The sequence below is a fragment of the Schistocerca gregaria genome, chromosome 11 (genome assembly GCF_023897955.1).
Source record: "Schistocerca gregaria isolate iqSchGreg1 chromosome 11, iqSchGreg1.2, whole genome shotgun sequence".
Classification (NCBI taxonomy): domain Eukaryota; kingdom Metazoa; phylum Arthropoda; class Insecta; order Orthoptera; family Acrididae; genus Schistocerca; species Schistocerca gregaria.
In genome coordinates, this window is record NC_064930.1 from 109,030,804 (window position 1) to 109,053,599 (window position 22,796).

General features: G+C 38.7%; 1 protein-coding gene across 4 annotated transcripts in view; it reads right to left on the bottom strand.

Annotated features, from left to right (window-relative positions):
- Positions 1–2,833: 2,833 nt before the first annotated feature.
- Positions 2,834–22,796, bottom strand: part of LOC126295377 (peroxynitrite isomerase THAP4-like) — an 81,087-nt gene continuing 61,124 nt past the window's right edge. For 2 of the 4 annotated variants that reach the window (XM_049987860.1, XM_049987862.1), the window contains one exon: positions 2,834–4,477. In XM_049987860.1, the coding sequence (XP_049843817.1) occupies positions 4,382–4,477 (96 nt within the window). In that variant the 3' untranslated portion in view covers positions 2,834–4,381. Of the gene's footprint in view, positions 4,478–21,352; positions 21,460–22,796 lie in introns of all 4 variants that reach the window. The other 2 variants (XR_007552478.1, XM_049987861.1) reach the window with 2 other exon arrangements.

Consider the following 22,796-nt stretch of genomic DNA (forward strand, 5'->3'; position numbering starts at 1 on the left):
TGAGTTTGTATATGCCAATCTCTAGTGGATTTGTTACTGTGAACAATTTTATTTTGTAGTTTTGCGGTGTGGAAGGATACTTTTGGTGTGCAGTCTGAAAAGATTTGCAAGTTTGTGACATTTTTACCAAGGAATGGAAGATACACCAATTTTGGCATTTGTTTCTTAGTTTGGGCATTATAACCATTATTTTAGGCTATAGATTTAAGTATGTTCTTTCATTTACATGCATCTTCTTTACTGATAGGGGAGCAGAGCATAACAGTTCACAAATGACGTGAAGAAAGCAGTTTTATGTTGGTTCGGGTGGCATGAGGTATTTTTAACGGTAACATCACTGGTTGTGGGTTTTCTGTATATTTGGAAGGTGTGCTTGTTATTGTGAGCGGAGATAGTCATGTTAAGGAAGTTAATTTCTTCATTGATCTGTTGTTCAACTGTGAATTTAATATTTGGGTGCATTTTATTCATTTCATAGGTTATTTATTTATTTCTTCTTTTGGACCATTGAAAAATATTGTCATCCACATATCTTTTATAGTACATAATTTTGTCAGTAAATTGTGGGTGTGTTAAGTAGTAGTCTTCTTCCAGATTATGTAAAAATATGTCGGCAAGGCTGCTGCACATTACCAGACCATTGTTTTGCATGTAAAATTTGCCATTCAATGAAAAATAGTTATGCGAGATGTCTAATTCCAGCAACATAAGTTCATGAATTTCTGCACTGCTTAGCTTTTTATTTTTTTATTTGATTAGATTCTTTTGTATTATTGTGTATCTGTCTAGGGGATATTGGTGTAGAGGTTTACTATGTCTTAGGCAGCAAACTTTGCTGTCTGGCACTATTAGATCTTTAATGTAGTTAATTAACTCAAAACTGTTGTTAATTGAAAAGCTGTTTTCAAGTGTGTAATTTTTTCTTCAACTGCATATTTATTACCAGATAAACGCCAATTTAAATCTGTCACAGTTCGTCATACACAATGGATATACTGAAATTGAGACTACAGTATGTGAAATGAGACACTTGTTAAAGTAAGGTTATTCATAATTGGTTTAGTATATGGGGACTATACAGGCACTGAACAAAATTAAAATGGAGTATATCAGAATTGAACTCATCAGTTTTATTTGTTGACTGTTCAAATCATTTATATGAATTAAGGCTGGACCAAAATTAATTAAAAGGTTGTAGCAGCCTGTTTTAGCAAAAGTGAAGCATGTATTAAATGTTGTCACACCTTATGTAATTTATGTAATGCTGAAGCGTCTTATGTAAGTTGTTGAAATACTTCAACTGTAAAGCCAAAACCAAATAAATTAATTAATTAAAAACAATTCTTTGATATATCCTTCCCTGTTTCCTGACGAAGCAGCCGCTGGTTGCGAAAGCTCGAAATTCTCTCTCTGTGTGTGTGTGTGTGTGTGTGTGTGTTTGTGTTTTTTTATTCATTGTGCCTATCTACCGGCGCTTTCCCGCTTGGTAAGTCTTGGAATCTTTGTTTTTAATATATTTTTCCCATGTGGAAGTTTCTTTCTAATATATATATATATATGTGTGTGTGTGTGTGTGTGTGTGTGTGAGAGAGAGAGAGAGAGAGAGAGAGAGAGAGAGAGAGAGAGAGAGAGAGATGTGTGTCACATACAGATGGGCTCTTTTGCTGGAGCAGAAAGTCGTGTGTTAAAGGAGTATGGTAATACGTGGTGGTGAAATGCTCAACAGCCAAATATTTAATGTATTTTTATAAATAAATGTGGTTCAAAGAAGTAAAAAATAAAGAACTGGAATATAGCAATACCTTAAGAGCAGTGCATGTGCATACCTTTGTTGGAGTGATCTGAATTAATGTGTCCAACATGGTGGGCTACTAACTAGATCATAAAATAAGTAGCCAGAGTAACTTCATGTTTAGCTACAGCAGTTCTGTCTGGAGCTGTGTGCCAGAGTGCTGTACATTAGTGTGGCGTTGCTGTCACCTTGTGGAAGTTCTCCAGACCCTGGATGTCTGAAACGTACGGCATGGTAGAGGGGGAAGCATTTTATCATGTCCAACATCAGCTAAACAGATACTTTTGTGCCACCATTTATCACTTACTGGGTCAGTCGGCTGCCCAAAGTGGTGTGATCTGTTCACAGAAGTTAACTTTTCTCATAGGCCAATGAAACAGTTACGTGAAAGGCTCATTTCACAGTTGTCTACAGCCATCTAAATCGTGCCAGAACTTATGCCGGCAGGTAAGTAACTGTGCGACAATACACTACCAGCGAGAGGCTCTTGTGGCTAAAATGTACCTAGTGTCCGTCACTCTTCCCCTATTGGCAATTTGTTATTGTTGGAAGGGCCAATCGGGTAATAGTACAGTTTAGCAAATGAGAATGGCTCATTCTTATTATCCATGTCATAAATATTTGGACTTTTTTTCCATCTATGTCAGTTTCCGAGATGGTCGTCAGGACGGGACCTAATAGCTCGGCTTAAACTGTTGAAAGTGAAACGAAATACCAACTAACCTCATTTATGAAGCATAGTAAATTATGAACAAGCAATGTAACTGGTTCACTCCCTTCATTAGTAACAGAAACAGATACCAACATCAGCATGCAACGGAAGAGCCCCGCACAACATGATTCCAATATACACCACTGATTAGATGTGGCTGATTTTAATCATTCATACACACGTTATAGATCCCTTCGCAGACAGGAATAATTGCGGGTGTGACACAAGTCGAGGTATTCATTAATGAGAGAGAGAGAGAGAGAGAGAGAGAGAGAGAGAGAGAGAGAGAGAGAGAGAGAGAGAGAGAGAGAGACTATTAGAAACTTAATATCTACACTGTTTTTCACAGCAGAACTACGTTGATGCTATTTCTGCTTACTCCAGCTAAATGTAACCTAATAAATTAGCATGAAAGCTCGTTTTTATTTCCTACTGGTAGCTTAATATATACAAGACTGCACCAGTATTTTTCCAGGAAAACATTTACCAACCACTGGCACAGTTATCAAAGGCTTTATACACTCTTTATACATGCATGATTAAGTTACAAAATGTGAGATTTTTTTTTGCTGCAAAAAGATTACCTTTCCTTACATACATACCAATCTTTCCTCCCTTCAATATAACAGGGTTTGTATTTTTCTTTTTACATATAACAACTAGTGTGTTACTGTTTTAAAATTTGTAATTTGTTATTGCTAAAATAGTTGTAGCTATTAAACTGAGACCAGCTTAATAGCTACAATTATACTAATTTCACGGAGCATGCACAGAAACAATCTTGGGAAGACAGAGAAATTGTGAGTGAAGATTTCTGTTCAATGACATTTTATTTTTTTGAATCATTTTACTCAACTTTCCGTAATCTATCATCTTCAGAAAAGATTTTTTTTACAACTGGTTCATAAAATTTCATCAAGGTTGTGCTACTGTCAACAATGTATTTTGTTAAGCTCATCTAAATGAATTGTTCAAAAATACATAAGTGAGATACGCAACATGGTCCAGAGCACTGGCATGGGACTGATTGTGAGACACAGCTGTCTTTAGGTGTATCCAAGACTGCAGCACATTTGATTTTGCGGGGTCATTCAGCTGTGAAAAACATTTATTCCTGCTGGATTATTCACAATTTCAATGAAGATAGAATAATTTGCATCAAGGGTATCGGACAGTAAACGAAAAATGTTGTCATTCTTCGTGTCAATGCTAGATTAATTTATGCGGAAATGTATTGAAATAATTAGTTGTTGCCCAGATCCACTTGATTTTTTTACCTCTAGAAGCTGTAGAGTCCTTTAAGGTAGCAACAAAATATTGGCAATAAGTGTTTCCTGAAGTGGTTTGAAAAAGTTTAGAAGTCTATAAGTTATGAAGACAAATATTATGAGAAATATAAGAAAGTAGCAAAATGTGTTTCTTGTGTTGTTTTTTTTTAAAAACTTTGAGAGTTAGGCCCAAGAAATAAATAAATACAGTCATCTTGCCAGACACTGTTCACTGAGGTATTCATCTGTAAATATTAAACAGAAAAGTGAGTTTCCCCGAGCAAAGAAACAAAAAATAAAAACTAAGCGTAAGAGGAGTAATGATGATCATATATACCTGTACATGCATCAACTGCTTAAGAAAAAGCTTTGCACTGCATCTACTGATTAAGGTAATCTCTCTCCAGTTTCACATTGCATTCTCCTGGATGTCTTTCGAGATTGTACACATCATCACATTTGAAATAAAACTTATTTTTCTGGGTTGTCCCCCCTCCCCCTTACTTTACAGAAACCAGCAAATTTCCAAGCTCTTACAGCCTGCTGTTATTGTCACATTCGTGCCAGAAATATCAAGTGAGCTGGTGGTGAAGCTTGGGGAAAAAACGTTCACCAGAAACAGAGGGAGTCCCATTGTGTGGCTCCGTCACCAGTAACTTCCTCTGCCTCGAGTGGTTCGCTCTTCACTTCTATGTACTCTGGTTCCTGCAGCACAACAAAAACCACATTTCAGAGTCACACCACAGCCTTTAATTTTCTGTCATATGCAGCAACAGCAGTGCACTGAGCAGCCACTAAGTCATACTACTGAGTTCAATAACTAATGAATATGAAGAGTATCATTTGTAGACTATTGTTTTACAGAACAGAGTACATGCAGCAATCAAAAACAGAAGACATTACATTCATCTATACTTTAGGTCTCCTAAGCACCCTGCATGATATGAAATGTCATATTACAGGGCTATTTAGTGAAGATTAATGCTTCTTTTTAGGAGCAGGAAATGGTTAGTAAATAGTGCAGAAGAATACTTTCCTCACAAAGATGTATGTATGCACCACAATGTGTAGTTTTGTTTGCTATACTTTAAATCAAACCAATAAGGAAAATAAAATATGGAAAGCAGTAACTACAATATTTAACACACCAAATAAGCCACTGAAGAGAAAACTGCTATGTGGACATGATAGCAATATATCAAAAGTGATAAAACTATTTCCCAGCAGAGACAAAACCATCTCCACAATTTTAGCAGTCAGAGTGATTCAAGCCTAAACCACAAGACGTAAATTTTACAGGAAAGCGAAATAAAGATTTGGAAAAAAAATCTATAAACTAATGTTTTAAAAATTCTTACATTACTGTACGATCTGTTAAAAAATCAATAAACCACTTCAGCAGTAGATGCATGCAGCTATTCTCAGTCTATACATACTGAAATCTAATTCTTAGAGAGAATTAGGCTTAGGCTTGAATCATTCTGACCTCTTCAATTGTTATACCAAAGCCAGAAACCTCAAACACTCAACACGAACATTTTTTTTTAATATGAAGCAACTAGATTAAATAAAATTACTTGTATTGAAAAGACTGAGTGAAGTGTAGTAATGTGCAGATCACTAGACTCCCTGCAAAATTATTAGGTAGCAAGGAAACTGCCTATCAAAAAAGGCTAGGAAGTAACTCCCATAGAAATCAAGTGAAGAAAGACAAAATTTTTTTTACAAAAATATTAAATACAAGTACAGATACTTGAATTATGATTGTGGCTCATTTGGGCATCTAATTTACTAGATGAGTATTCTGTAATGTAAGCTACGTATTATAATGAAAGAACCTCATAGCATACAAAATAATAGGGACAAAGTTGTATTTTTAGTGACAGGCATCCTAATGACTCAATACACCAACTATTTTCTAAATTAGATACACATACAATTAAAAACAAATATAATTCTTATGGCAAACACTACTAATATGTGACAAGCTTTGTTGCTTTGGAAAATGTCAAAGTTAATAAAATATTCCAGGTTATTATGCAGTGGTCGAATAGATTTCACATTAAAACCCAACGTTTCGTTCCCATCTGGGGAGGACATTTTCATGGGGGATAGTAACTTCACTGAATGTGAAAGTCACACCATGGCTCACAACTGACTGCATCAAAATTTTGCCTCTGCGCAATGGCATGACGTCATATATTTTGAATACGCAAGCACAATTGGCCATTGTCAACTCCCATTATCCATTGTTACCAACACCTCACAGTGGAAAACTGGTATACGTCATCTTCAGCACCAGAATCCAGATGTCAATAATTTTTACACCCTCCTCTGTCCTATTGATATTCCTGGGGTGTTTTACAATCTCTATGTGCTCCCTGTATAACCTTCCATGGTATGTTCTAGTGGCTGCTACTTCTTGAGTCCTATCAAAGTGAATGTGGTGGTCTCCTGGCTGCAAAGCACGGTCTGCAATAGCTGATGTGTCAGTCTCCCCTCTTTCGCAATTGTCCTCCATGCTCTTTTAGTCAATTTTTAACCACACTTTTCGTACTTCCCACATACACCTTCTCACAACTACACAGAATCCTATAAATTCCCAATTTTTGCAGCAGTTGGTGAGCATCCTTGACCAATTTTTAGTGATCTTGTATCTTCATCTGTAGATTAACCGATGTTCCGCTTTTTCAAGATTTTTCCTTATGCGGTCAGAAACGTCCTTAATGAAATGCAGGAAAACATTAGATTTCACCGCTGCTTGAGCATAGCTATGATTTCTTCAAGGTGGTCTTAACACTCTTCTTACCTCAGAGAACAACCAACCATTCTTCAGCAATGCATCGTTGAGATGTTTTAATTCCGCATCGGGCAACTCTGGTTCGCAGAATTTCCTTGCTCTATACACAAACATTTTTAGGATGCCTCACTTTTGTTGTGGGTGGTAGTTTCAATCCCTGTGTAGGTAATGATCTGTGTATGTCAATTTTTGGTAAACCATGTGGTCCAAGCTACCATCTTCCTTCTTCTTCAAACAGAGGGAAGAGGCTTTACTAACAGAGCAGATTGAACAGACCTGCCAGGACCTGGCAAGCACAGACTGAAAGTTAATATCTCCATATTACTATCCACAATAAATTGTGTAGTGGTGACTGGGGTAGAATAGACAGACCACTGCACGATAATCTTAGGAAGGTTATTTTGACGTCGTATAATAGACATAAGAAATTTGATAATTTGCATCCCAACAAAGTGGTGCCTACATGAGAAATAATAGCCAGGGTAAAAGCACGAATTTGTAGTGTGGACACAGTTGTAGCCTAAGAAATCTGTACAGACGCTGTAAGAGTATTCTCTCGTGCAAACTCACCAAAAAATAATTTAACTGTGGGTGAGAGGAATACCATAAAATGCCTGAACAAGGAAGATAGTGTTATTATTCCCCCCACTGACAAGGGAATTGAAGTGGCTGTTTTGAATCTGACCAATTATAGAAGTAACATTCAGAACTAATCAGATCTGCAAACATAGAAAACTGAGTAAAGACACCACGACAAAGTTCTTAGAACTATTACGCAGTTGATAAAGAAGTCCTCTGATTGAACAGAGCATTCAGGAAAGTCTGTTCAATTCAGCTGTGCTGACACCAACACTTATGGATTGCCAAAGGTGCACAAAGAACATGTTCCTCTAATGCCTATAGTGACTCCTATTGTTTCATCCATGTATTCAATTGCCAAGTTCTTGACAACATTATTATGACCATATGTGGGCTGACTGGATACATATCAAGAATTCTGCATGTTTTGTCAAAAAATTAAATGGCATAGTAGACCAACGGGAGTACCATACTAGTTAGTTTTGATATTCACTGTTTCTGCTCGATAAAGTGTTGCAACTGATGCATCAGATTTTTCCTCCCAATACTGCAGAACTGTTTAAATATCGCCTCACAACCACATATTTCGAATGGAATGATGATTTCTACGAAGAAATGGATGGCGTTGCTATGGGTAGTTCCTTAAGCCCAATTGTAATGAACTTCACGGAAACATTTGAGGAGCAGGCACTGGAAAATGCAAACAAGAAACTGAATATCTGGATTCGGTACTTGGATAATACTTTAGTTTTGTAGTGGCATGGCAGGAAGGAACTGGCTCGTTTTCACATACATCTCTACAGGATAAATCTGATGATTCATTTTACCATGGAGGAGGAGGCAGGTGGAAGAAGGAATTTTCTTGATGTCCTAGTTTTCAAGAATGAAGATGATACCTTGGGCCACACAGTTTACTAAAAACACACGCACACATACCTTTACCCACACCAGGATTCGAACCACCACCCACAGCAAAAGCAAAGCATCAAAAATGTTGGCAGATAGAGCAAGGAAAATCTCTGAACCAGAGCTATTCGATACAGAATTAAAACATCTCATCATCAGTGCATTGGCTCAATAATGGTTATTTGTTCACTGAAGTAATAAGAGCGTTAAGACCACCACGTGGAAATCATAGGGATGCTCAAGTGCTGGTGAAATCTAGTGTTTTCATGCCTTTCATTAAGAATGTTACTAACCGCATAGTAAAAATCTTGAAAAAGTGTAACATTACAGTAACCTACAAACTCACCTGAAAGATACTAGATCACATAAAATCGACCCAGGATGCTCGCAAACTACTGGAAAAAGCAGGAATTTATAGGATTCTGTGCAATTATGGGGAACCACTACAAAAGAACAGTCAAAGAATGACTAGAAGAGCACAAGAGCAATTGCAGAAGAGGGGAGACAGACAGGTCAGCTGTTGCAGAACATGCTATGGAACCAGGAGACCAACACACATTCATTTTGATAGGGCCCGAGTACGGGCAGTCCCAAGTGGATACCATGAAAGGCTATACAGAGAGGCCATATAGTTTGTAAAACACTCCAGGAATTTCGAATGGAAGGAGGAAGGCACAAAATTGAATGATACGTGGGTTTTGGTACTGAAGAAGATGTGTACAGTCTTCCAACTCCACCTTGGGTTGATAGTAACAGAAAACAATGACTGTCGGCAATAGCCAATTGCGCTCAGGTATTCAAAACATGTGACATCACACCATTCCTCGTAAATGTAATTTTCTTGCAGTTAGTTGCGACTCAAGGTGCGAATCCACCACAAAGCAGCTATGATCTCCCTTGAAAATGTGCTCTACAGATGAGGACAAAATGATGGGTTTTAATGTGAAATCCTTTTGATCATGGTACAATAGCTCAGAACATCTTAACTAATTGTAAGCTTTGTCACTGCTGAGTGCCCTGCTGTTGCTCCACCTATCAGACGATAACAGTTTACACTACAGTGAGACTGTTGACAGGGCGATTTATTTTATAAGCCAGGCCACAAAGGAACTGTTTTGTACTTCTGCTGATAAGTTTGTAAGTACCTATTTCAACAAAAGAGCATTTTAAATAAAACTGTTTACTTAAAACTTTTTTTTAACACTAAACTACACAAAGAAGTGCTCCAAACAGATAAAAAATACAGTACAAGGTGTACAACTTTGCCTCCGCTTTTTTTTTTTTTTTCCACTAACATTTGAGGCTTTAATGAAACGAACTCGGTACACATGTATCATTCAAAGTATTTTCCATTGCTGGTCACTACTTTCTCCCATCTTTTGGGCAGTGTAAGAATCCTGTGTCAAAAAAATTGTTCACCTTTTGAAGCAATCCACGAATCGATCAAATTTGTGACTTCATGAGATCGGAAGTGTTGGTCAGACAGGCCATGCGCCATTGATCTAAACAGGTGATAGTCAGAGGGAGCAATGTCTGGAGAATACGGCGGATGGGGTAGGACTTCCCATTTTAACGTTTCCAAGTACATTTTGACCTCTTTTGCAACGTGGGGTCAAGCGTTGTCGTGTTGCAAAATCACTTTATCGTGCCTCTCGCCGTATTGTGGCCATTTGTCTTTTAATGCTCTGCTCAAACGCATTAACTGCGTTCGATATGAGCACCTGTGATGGTTTCACTCGGTTTTAACACCTCATAGTACACGATGCAGAGCTGGTCCCACCAAATGCAGAGCACGATCTTGGAGCTGTGAATATTCAGTTTGGCCATCGACTTGGAAGCGTGGCCGGGATATCCCCATAATTTTTTGCGTTTAGGGTTATCGTAATGAATCCATTTTTCATCCCCGGTCACAATGTGATGCAGAAATCCCTCCCATTATTGCCTCTGAAGCAACTGTTCACAAACACACGAACACTGTTCAATGTCTCATGGTTTCAGCTCACACGGGACCCAAGTTCCTTCTTTCAGAACCGTGCCATGGCTTGCTGTGTCACTCCCACTAATCATGCCAATTCTTCTCGACTTTGACGCGGGTCTTCACTCGGCAATGTCTCAAATTCTGCATCTTTGAAAACATTCTCTCTTCCACCACTATGCCAGTCTACAACATTAAAATCGCCATTCTTGAAGCATTGAAACCAGTCACGACACGTTCTTTCACTAATTGCGTCCTTATCGTACGTACTTGAGAGCATTCGATGAGAGTCAGCCGCTCTTTTCTTCATATTGAAACAAAACAGTAACACCTCCTGCAAATGAGGAGAATTAGGCTCGTAAACTGACATTTTCAATAGATAACAACTTCATGATGCAGACACAAATCAACCAACATTTGAATGAGGTTATGTCGACGAAAGTCCAAGCTAACTGCACGACGTCTGCGATTTGTTTCTTTCAACCACTACTTACCACTGTCGACACCTATCGGCAAATGGCGAAAGCAAAGTTGTACACCTTGTAGTAATGGTATATCTGGTCATTCAAGTCATTTTTAATTTCTTTGTCTTTTTTTAATTACATAAAGAGTGATATGTGTCACAATACTCTATTGAAATCATATTTCTGTGGACTAGAAAAGCTTACGTGGGAGGAGAGATGGACACACTCTGAATTGACAGCAAAGGCATATGCGGATTGTTCTGTTCACCTCTGATAGACAACAAACCATTATAACTACTTGTAAACTGATGTACATCTATTGTAACTAAATGTCTTATTACAAAAACAATAAAAATTTAACTGTAAGATATCTGCAACTGGATAAAAGCCACACACTGTAACTACTGGAAACATTGTTTATGATCGTTGCTCAGAGACCAGCTACACGTAATAGAAAGGTAACATCTGTAAGAAACACTACTGTGTAATCTGTAGTAAAGAACTGTTTGGCAGACATGCATTACACTTCTGTGTGAAGATTAAGATAAATAATTTTGGTTAGGAATAGCAAGAACTTCAGTGGTGGTGTCAGTGGAGGGTGTTACGTTAAATGTAGTTTTATGCATTCCCAATTTTCAAGTCCCGCAGATGTAATTTATTGCTCAAAATTCTAACAGTCAAACTCTGAATCACTACTGTGAATTTATTAAATGCTTTCAATTATTTCTAGAACGCATAATTCTGTGGCTTGGTTCTGAAAGGGCCAATGTCAGTATTTGTCAAAACTGTTTTTATTGGTATGCGCCACATAGTTTCACCTGCTCTTCATAATGTTAAAACGACCAATGTCTAAGCCACACAGGATGAGAGATACTGGGCTTTTAAGATGTAAGCCCCGAAGTATTTTATCAAGTTTCCAATCAGCATAAAAGGGCCAATCTTTATACTGGCCCTTCCTCTTATTTTACTTTTGTTTTAAGAAGGGCCAATGTCGACACTGATCTTAAATCCGGCAGGAATACACAATAATAAGAGTTGTTCCTCTAATAATTCGCCTAACCATTTGGCCCATTGTTAGTGAGGGGTCTAGACAGTCTTGGTGGGCAAAAAACATCATGTTCCACAGAGGCAGTAAGGAAGAGCTTGAGCAACAAACTGCACCTGAAATATCACCACACCTGAAATATCACCACACCTGAAATATCACCACTCAAGTCATCAATTTGCCTTGAAGGAAAGTATACTAAAATAAACTGGTATCAAGAGCACAGATCCCTAATTTTTCCGACACAGGACCATAAATTGACTGGTATCTCTACTTAATGCCAATCTAAAATGTTGGTCATCCGAATACAAGAACAGAAGGAAATGCATGTTCATCATTATAGGCTGACATGATTTCAAGTTCTGATGTAGGTGTATTTGAAGATTCTGATGAATATGTTCCAAGTGATGGTGAACATAGTGATGAAAGCAATGACAGGGGAATATAGCTGTACCAAAGACCATTAAAAGACCTTCTCGGATTGAAGAAATTAATCCAATTCAACAGCAGCCTGGCAATAAAACAACAAAGTTCAGTCGAAGGGGGAGGAAGAAATGTGATCCACAGGATTCATCCAGAAAAATGGGAGAGAAATCGGAGGAAAGAACTGTAAAAAGTTATACCTGCTAAAATTCTGAAATCATTGTGCAAGTGCAGGAAAAATTGTGGAGGAAAAGTAAATGATGATGATGATGATGATGATGAGAGACCAGGAAGTACTTTATTTACAGTTCTTCTTTGCAGACTAAAACAGAAGTATGTCAGAATGTATTCCTTAGTACATTTTCTTTAATACAAAAGTAGGTAAGAATAATTGTGGAGAAAAGACGGGGCTCTGAAAATGGACATGGTAAACATTTTAATTGTCTGAAAGTTCCATCTGACGACATTGATGTAATGAAGGAACACATTAAACTATTTCTTTCCTATGAAAGCCATTATTCTTGATTCTTCTAAAAAAATATTTATCTCCAGACTTGAGTATTTCAGCAATGTACTGGCTCTATCAAGAATTTTGCAAAACCAAGATACGAAGGAAAGAAGTGAAAACTGTTATCGAAGAGTTTTTGTGAACCGTTTCAGTCTTAGCTTCCACAAACCGAAGACTGACACTTGTGCAAAATGTGACAAATAAGTCATGTTACTCAAGAGTTGTACTGATGATGCTGAACGTTGTAAGGTTGAAGTGAAATGACAGCAATATTTGGATTTAGCCCAGACTGCTTACGATCAGAGAGACAGTGATGCAAAGAGAGCTGAGCAGAATTCCAGTGCAATAATCCTGGCCTCTGACTTGCAGAAATGTCTACCCACTCCTTTTCTACACTGTGGTCTGGCATTTTACAAAAGACAACTTTGGACTTTCAACTTGACCATCTATGTACAAAGAATGTTCTCCAGTATGTTACATTTGGAATGAAACAGTGGAAGGAAGATGTGACTAAGAAATAGCTTTTTGTCTTTATGATTATTTGAGGAAACTGGCTGATGAAATTGTTGAGGTACAGCGATTTGTGTACCGGACAAAACAGAAATATTTTTATTGCCATCTTGTTTCTGAGAGTAGTGGAAGAATTCATGATTCAGGGAAGATGTTTGGAAATCAACCACAAATTTCTTGAAGTTGGACATACTCACTTGGAAGCTGACTCAATTCACGCAGTCATTTAGAAGACAAAGAAAACAAGTGTTGAAGTAGAACTGCCAAGAGACTGGACCAAATTAATACACATGGTTCCCCAAAAGCCACCTATAACTGTAACAGAGCTGGAACGAAAGGACTTCTACAACTTTAAAGACTAGATGAGAGCTCATCATCTGCACAAGAAAATTAACAGAGAAGGGAATCCTACTGTTTAGAACAAGATAACATGGATGAAGTATCACGCAGGTATGCCAGGAATTGTCTCCTACAAACAAAGTTACTCCTCCGGAGAACCATTCAAGATGATAGATCTGAACAGAAAGGAAACTCGATGCTTGTCTATGCCAAAACTTGCACCTATTTCTGATGCTATCATACCCATTTCAGAAAAAAATTAAAGGACTGCAGGGACCTCCTTCCATACATCAATGTAAGCAGTCGTCCATTCTACATACAGACCATCAATCACCTGAAAGCCAATACACAGTCAGATGAAAGAGATAAACAGATATCTTACGAAGAGGAGGATGAGGGTGGTGGCAATGACGGAAACGAGTGATATATTTTTTATTTCCCGTTTTTCAGTATTAACCATAGTGTGTGCAAATTATTCATCTGATATTAAGAAATTTGAATAAACAGTTTACCACCCGATTACGAGATTAAACAGTGTTTTCATGATTTACGGCGATAAAATGTGATTTTTGGAACATGTAACAGTTACTATCAGTTATTAAATTCTTGAGGAATGAATAAAGTGATTTAATTAATGAGTACAAGGAAATATTTATCTTAAAATTGCCTGTTTCTTGTTATTCAGTGTACCTGACGCTGATGTCAAAAGGGCCAATGTCACATAATTTAAGGGAGTTCATGATGTTAAAAAGGGCCAATGTCCTCTTATGTCCTTTAATTTTGAAGTTGAAAATTCTAGAAATTTATCATTAAGTTTAAGTTAAGTTGATTTACTTTAAAGATAGTAAGAAATAGCCCCAATATATTGTTAAATGTTGTCAGAAAATGACAGAAAATATTCACAAGCTTATAACTTAAAACTAAGATTCTTGACATTGGCCCTTTCAGAGCAAAGCCACAGAATTACTCACAAAGGAGTTAAACCCAAATTTCTTGCAAACGATATAAAGTATGTAGTATTTCACGTTTTGATAGGGCAGTTTAATCTGTTCAAATAGGAAAATATATCAGAGGATTCAAAACTTTTCTTTGCAAAGTAAGGACATGTTTTTACATTTCACTTCGAACAAGTTTAAAAGATAAAAAACTTTTAATCATATATAATTCTCATGAAATATATTAAAAAACTAACTAAACAAAGAATTAAACTTGAAAACTGTAATACTTGTCTTTTACATGTGTGAAGATTGTGTGTTGTAAACGCAAGTGTTACTGGTGGTTCTGTAACTGCGGGCTCATTCCACTTTTAAAAAACATTATTCTGACAGTCACAAATAAACAAGCATTTAACATTAATTTGAGGAAGATATATTAAAAATTGCTCACTAAATTAAATATAGTAGTCAATATTAGATTTTCAAAAATTAAACAACAGATTTCTATCGCTGGCTCAACTCAGGAGAATGGCAGGTCGTACCCTGTTTGCAGTGCTCGAGGTAGAGGGTGGATGTGGGGACTGAACATCTGGCCTCAGTTACCCTATGAGTCAGCAGGTGGTAATTCCTTTAGCAGGGTACTTGCAGACACATGGGGAGCTGCAGAGGGGGTCTTTTTTAGTTACCAGCAGCACCCACATTTTGGCACATTTACGGGAGTAGTGATCACTGTTCGAAAAAAATTCAACGAGCACTCGGCTCTTCTGCCGGAGGGACTCATCTGGGATGTGCAAGTATGCCACGCTGCTGCCACTGGAACGTCGGCACACGCCACTCGAAACTGCGATGGCGGCGTCTTATGTGTGGCGACCGCAATGTATGAATGCACAGCACAACAGAACATTTCTTGAAAGTGGTCAATAAAACTTCTGCGACTACTACAGTAGAAATTAACACACTTAACCTTGGGTTCATTGTGTATTTCAGCATGTGTCTCATTTATTTATTTATTTCCCTTTATTGCCTTTTTAATGTGACAACATACTGTTTGTTTTTCTACTCATGTTGGCGGCTGTGTGAAGGTAAGACTGCTGAAGATGTAGGATCTAGTACACAAGCTTTTAAATTTGTACAGTGTCATCTTGATAGGTCCAATAGCAGCTGCAGCAACATGGTAGTTAATGCTTTGGGCTCGCACCCTGTGTGTCGGCATACACCAGTGATGAAACTGAACCACTGTTCTCTTGTGGTAGATGGATTCTGATGCACTCTCAGCAAATTCAGCCACAAGACTGCCACGAAAGCAGTGAAGAAAAAAGAAAATCAGAACAATAAGGATGTATTGCATTACATGTAGTGTTTGATAAAAAAAAAATCAATCCTGCTGTTACATTCTACAACTACGTACCTGTTATACAAGCCACCATATAATCCGTGGCGGAGCATACCTTGTACGGCTGCAAATTGCTGCCTTTGCTGTTCCATTCACAAATGGAGTGAGGGAGAAATGACTTTCTGTACGAACACCGATTCTTCTTCTTATGCCTTTACAGTCACAACACACTGTGTATGTTAGTAGCATTAGGTTTCTTTGGCAGTGTCTCGCAGATGCTGGTCATGTAAACTTAATTGACAGTGATTTGAAAACGATTATCTTCTTCCCTCACGGGACTCCCATTTCAGTTCACAGACCTTTTCCGTAACTCCTGTGTCGACGGGACCTACACAGCAGCTAGTGTGCTAAACTCACTTGCGAACAGATCCTACAAGTGTTCCCTACAGTGTCTCCTGTATAGTTGAGGCAAACTTACCATAATTCTCCCAATAAATCAAGGTCAACCATTTGTCTCCCCTAATAACAGACCTTACACGCTTGTCCCATTTCCTGTCACTTCACAACATTACGCCTAGATTTGTAATTGATGTGACCGTGTCGAGCAGTGCATCACTGACACTGTATTTGAACATTACAGGATTGTTTTGTCCAAGTTATCCCATATCCTCACACCATTCCTTAACTATGATACTGTCCTGAACACTATGCATTTATCACAGATTTCTGCTCACCCTATCCATTGGATAGTTTGTGTGTATAGAGACCGAGACTAGTGCAAATGGTTAGCTTATTGATAAAATGACGTAATTGCACTTATAATAGGTTTGAGTGTGTGGGGTCACAAATTAGAATTTCTGTGGTTGGCAGACGAAACATCAGACTTCGATATTAAATACAGGACGCCGGTCTGAAAGGACACATACTACAATTCGAGTCCACTGATAAAATGTTAGTTAAGTGCAATAAAGCTACGTCAATGATGTTGTCTGACTGCTGTGTAATATTAATATACAAATACAAACTTGTTGTGATAGACGCAGGCAGTCGGTTACTATCATTTTAAATAAAACAAGTTTTTGGTTAATTACTGTATCATAAAAAAAATGTACACCATCTGCTAGTTGTGGTAATACCTTCCTTCCCAAACTTTAACAGAAGAAAAATAATTATTAATGATTTTGTCTTTTTTCTTTTGTTTTAGAAACAAAAATTACCTGAGATACTATACCCTACACGTCTCACATATATAAATTTTAATGATCTATTAGTCTTCAGACTTCACAGTGGATGCCATCAAGTTGTCTTTGTCTCCAATGAGCACACGCCATCCAGGACAATTTACTGGTTTCTATTACTCAAAATGTCTTAGAACCACTTTCATGTCAGAGAACCTACACCAAATGATGAGCCTCTGTAACTCTATAGTGGCGCATTGTGTCAAATGCTTTCTGTAACACTAAAAAGTTTCAAGACTGGACCATTTAAAAGAAAAAGAAAAGAGAGAGAAATATTAAGTTGGTGGTTTTAATCATGATGGTGTTTGACATAGCCTCCTCACTCAGGGGAAAAAACACAGAATATTCACATAATTGTCTGAAACTTGTCTCTTTTTGCTATGTTGTTCAACTTGTACATAACATTGGCACCAATGTCAGTAATGTTGTCAAAACACTGATGCTTTGTGCGAATTTGTGCACTTTGTCAGTTTGTGGTAGGTTCATATTGGTAACACCAAGTCTCGTATGCAGAAAAGAAATTAATACATTTTGGATTTCGATGAAGTTGTGGCAATCATCTATGTGTCGTCATTATTATTTAGAAGTCAAGCTTACTGGGGCAACGGCCTTGCCACAGCGCATACACCAGTTTGCATCAGATCACCGAAGCGCTGTAGCGTGTGCTGGCACTTGGATGGGTGACCATCGGTGCCGCCATGCACTGTTGTGATTTTTCGGGGAGCACTCAGCCTCGTGATGCCATTGAGGAGCTACTCAACTGACCAGTAGTGGCTCCGGTCACAAAAAACCACCATAACGACCGGGAGAGCGGTGTGCTGACCACATGCCCCTCCTCTCCGCATCCTCAGCTGAGGATGACACGGCGGTCGGATGGTTCCGATGGGCCACTTGTGGCCTGACAACGGAGTGCTAAGCTTACTGGACAAACTCTGCACACACTTTTCCATTCACGTCTTCATCACTTGATTTAGAGATGTTTGGGACGCCACAATGTTGACATACTATTGCTGCACATCCATTACTTATTACTGCTTGCTCACAACTGACTGGTCGAATGCTCATACCGAGCAAGGTGGCACAGTGATTAGCGCACTAGATTCACATTCGGAAGGGCAACAGTTCTAACTAGTGTCGGGCCATCCTGAGTTAGGTTTTCTGTGATTTTCCTGAATTGCTCCAGGCAAATGCTGGGATGGTTCCTTTGAAAGGGCACACCCAATTTCCTTCTCCATCCTCGACACAATCCGAGCTTGTGCTGCACCTCTAATGACATTAAACACTTATGTCATCCTCAAATGCTTGTCTGTTGTTTACATATGCCACTGTATTTATACTGCACTTTTGTCGTTTGTATACAAGCAACAAAATAGGTCTTGGAAGTTTTCGGATGGACAGTGTAGGAATGTGGACTCTGCCTGATACCCTTCATCCACGGTTTCAGAATGTTCGGAGGGGTGGGGGGCAAGCTGAATTTTGCATGAGAGATACTTTCTAAATTAGTGTTCTTTCTAAACCAGTGTTGCTGTTTTGGACAAAAACTTTTATGTCCTGAATAAATTTATTATATTTGAACTTATAAAATGCTCCAGAATTCTGCATTAAGGACACTAGTCTAATTTTATGGGCTCGTTCTTTCACCTTATGTGTATACAGAAGTCACTGGCGCTTTTTTTCCAGTCGCTCTGTTAAAACTCGTATAGATGTGGCAGCTTATTTGTTTTCAACTCTAAGTTACTTTTAAGTGTCAGATATGCCAGTTTCCACGTGGGGGTTAGTGCAGTGGTCGAACAATGGTCTGTCTTTACGACCCTCTTGTGTGAAAGGTTTCATAAACACAAAATTTAAAAGTTCAGCTTCCCTTTTGCTGTCTTATATTGCCACACCAGGTAGGTGTATGAGTGACCAAATAGAAGCCTTTGACCTGCTTAGCAATTTTACATGGATTAGAATTTTCTGATCTCAGCAAGATCTTTAGGTAACGTGACAGTGGAAGTTGTGTGTTTCATGCATCGATCTTTTTGTAGATGAACAAATTTCTGCTAACTTTTTAGGCATGTCTGAATTTCCTGCATTCTTCTTCGGATCTGAGAGTGCAACATCTGTTTTCTGAATTTTGTTATTAAACCACAGTGGATCTTTGCCAGCCTTACTCCATTTAGTGCAAAATTTACAACCATTTAAACTTTGCCCATAATTCCTCTTCGTCCACCATGTCGTCACTAAATAAGTAAACATGAGCACCACAGGACAAGAGTGTGTTAGCGATGTCAGCAATGGAGATGGACTGGAATGTACATTTACTGTCTAAGTAGGATGCTAGCAACTGCTTATCTGTAAAGTAAAGTCAGACTGCATGAATGACTGGGAGACCTCAACAGACTGGAAAGGTTTTCATTATCTTTCATGCCCGTAAGCACCTTTCTTCTGTGTCTCTGTTAAGAGTAGCAGATGACTATTGTGTGTGTGTGTGTGTGTGTGTGTGTGTGTGTGTGTGTGTGTGTGTGTGTGTTGTCACAAGGCTTAGGCCTGTCCCACCCCACATTAAATCGACCAAGACTTATACAAATAATTGTATTATGTTCTTTAGGTTTGTTTTTGGGTTTGCAGAAATACAGTGAGAAGAAAGTTTATCTATGTTGCACATAACGTGGAAGACGTTGCCTGACGATCACCACGAAAGTTCGACGTAGCGGCAAGTGGGCAAGGAATAAAACGAATGCTGCAAACTAACCCGAGCTTCCTAGGTCCTTGTCGAACAACGTCAAAGGAAGAGATATTCTGCTTTCTCTTTGTAAACAGATCGATCGAGACTCGAAAGGTTCGTGTAAAATGTATAGGTGGGTGACACATTAGGTGGGACCCGATGCCTGTAATACTTCCACAGTTATTAAAAAGTTGTTAAACGGCAAAACCAATAGTTCATCTTTTATATAGATAAAAAGTAGTAGAGATATAGGAAAGAAAGAGTTGCGGCATCAGAATGAAAAGTGATACATCGCTCAGCAACGAAGAAGGACGTAAACAGTGGGCGTTACGTGGTGAAAACAAATCAACTGATAAAATAGTAAGTCTGTAATTAAGCATAAAGCCACGTAACACTACAGTGTGCACGCGCAGTGTCGAGGCCTGTTCATTTGGGATGTAATGAAAGAAAGGTACATTATAAGTATGAATCACAATCAACAGTGTTGCATGCCCTCACTTTGTGAGGCACTGCAGAGAGATTTGGAATTTATCCAGGACATTGGCACAAAGACTGGATATCAGAAATTTTACCCCATGTCCTTCCCTTGCTAGCCAAATACTGGCAGTGAGAATTTCATTCTCTTCCAGGATTCTAACAGGCTCACCTCAGAGTTGCACACCACGGCACGACTGCTCGTTAGTGACATTGACGACGGAGGTGGGTTGGAACGTACAGTTACTGTCTAGAGTAGGAACAACTGATTACCTGCTATTTCCAGCATAGAAATTCTCCTAGCCTTCTTGATGGATTTATTAACATTAGTAACCATCGGAGAACGATGCAGGGATTTCCAATCCCTGTCTCTACACTGACAGTGTCAGGCTAGTTTTTAACTGTGAAGTCAAAATATATTTCCCTAGAGTATGGGTTGTCACACTAGCTGTTCAAGGCAGTTTACAGACAAATCATTGAGAACTTCTTTGCAAGACTGTCTGTACCACTAGAAATAAATCCACAGACTTTCAATCAGTGCCCAGTAGGTTTAAGTTGTCTCCTACTAATACTTCATGGCAAGGGTACTTCCACATTACTGAGTGATCACTGTCTGTCAATGATTTTACAACTGTGTTAGTGGAACTGGCTTGCTGGTGAAAGCATCCAATGATTAATTTGAGTTCATGTAGGCCAGGTAAGCTCGTCCAGATAACTCTTCAGTCAGACTTAGTTCCAATTTCGGTAGACGTAAGACTTTTGTCGGTTGCAATGGCTCCCTTTCCCTCCAGTGATGTCTAACCTATTTTTTTGATATATATTCCTTGCCTCTTTCAATACATTAAACTCTTCTCCTTCCGGTTTCAACAAGCTCTCAGTTACGAGTATAATTTCAATCAAAGTTTTCCTGGAGTGCAGCAAAATTCATGTGCTTTGTTAGGAATGCTTTGACAGTTTACTGTTAAAATCATGACATTCGGATGTGTGTCTGCCTTGCACATGACAAGATCTCACTCCCTGCATATTAAGAGTTGAGCATTTATCAGGGGACTTCAGGCTAACACCCAAGCCTAAAAAAAGGCGATGTACACTCCACATGTTCTCTGCTACCTGAGTAGCAGCTTCCTGTGTGTAATGCACCCTTGATCTATCCAGGGGAATCCTACTACAATTCTCCATTCCATAACCTATGTCCAGAAATCTGCAACTGAGACTTGTCACAGCATTGATGGATCCTCTGGTTGAGACGCTCCACTCAGTTCCAAACCAGGGCATCCTATCAACTCGGGGTATTATGCTGCAAATTGTAAACTCCGTCTGCAGTCTACAGACGAGGCCAGCAACCTGAGGACGGCTCGAGATGTCTAGTGCCACGAGACACCGGTGCCGACACGAGCCACGACTCTCAGATGACAGCACCCTGCACCCTCGATCTCAGGTAATTTTTGTTTCTAAAACAAAAGAAACAAAGACAAAAACATTAGTAAATATTTCTCTTCTGTTAAAGTTTGGAATGGAAGGTATTATCGCAATCTAGCAGACGGTGTCCTTTTTTTTAGATGACACAGTAAGTCACCAAAAACGTGTTTTATTTAAAATGACAGAAACCCGACTACTTGCTTCTGTCATGACAAGTTTCTATTTGTATATTAATATTTCACAGCAATCGGACAAGATCACAGATGTGGCATTATCACTCTTAACTAACATTTTATCAGTGGTCTCGAATTGTAGTATGTGTCCTTTCAGACCGGCGACCTGTATTTAATATCGAAGTCTGATGTTTCATCCGGCGACCATAGAAATTCTAATTTGTGAGACCACACATTCAAACCTGTACTAAGCATAATTATGTCATTTTATCAATAAGCCCACCCTTTGGACTAGTCTCGTTCTCTATACACACAAACCGTCCAATGGATAGGGTGAGCAGAAATCTATGATAAAGGCATAGTGTTCAGGACAGTATCATCATTAAGGAATGGTGTGAGGATATGGGATAACTTGGACAAACCAATCCTGTAATGTTCAAATACAGTGTTAGTGATGCACTGTTCGACACGGTCACATCAATTAAAAATCTAGGCATAATGTTGCAACGTGACACGAAATGGAACAAGCTTGTAAGGTCTGTTATTAGGGGAGACAAATGGTTGACCTTGATTTATTGGGAGAATTATGGGAAGTTTACCCAACTATACAGGAGAGGATCTGTTTGCAAGTGAGTGCAGGTTCCCCTCCAGTTCGAATTAGAGGAGGATACCACTCACACACTAGCTGTGTGTAGATCCCGTTGACACAGGAGCATTACAGAAATGTTATGTGAACTGAAGTGGGAGTCCCACGATGGAAGGAGATAATCGTTTTCAAATCACTGTCCATTAAGTGTACACGACCGGCATCTGCGACACACTGCCGAACGATCCTAATGCCACTAACATACACTGTGTGTTGGGACTGTAAAGGCGTAATAAGAGGAATCGGTGCTCATACAGAAAGTCATTTCTCCCTCACTCCATTTGTTAGTGAAACTGGAAAGGCAGCAACTTGCAGCCGTACAAGGCATGCTCCGCCACGGATTATATGGTGGCTTGCATAACAGGTACGTAGATGTAGAATCTAACAGTAGGCTTGCATGATTTTTTTTTATCAAATTCTATATATAATGTGATTCATTCTTATTGTTTGGATTTTCTTTTTCCTTCACTGCTCTCATGGCAGTCTGGCGGCTGAGTTTGCTGAGAGTACATCGTAATTCATCAATCGCAAGAGAATAACGGTTCAGTTG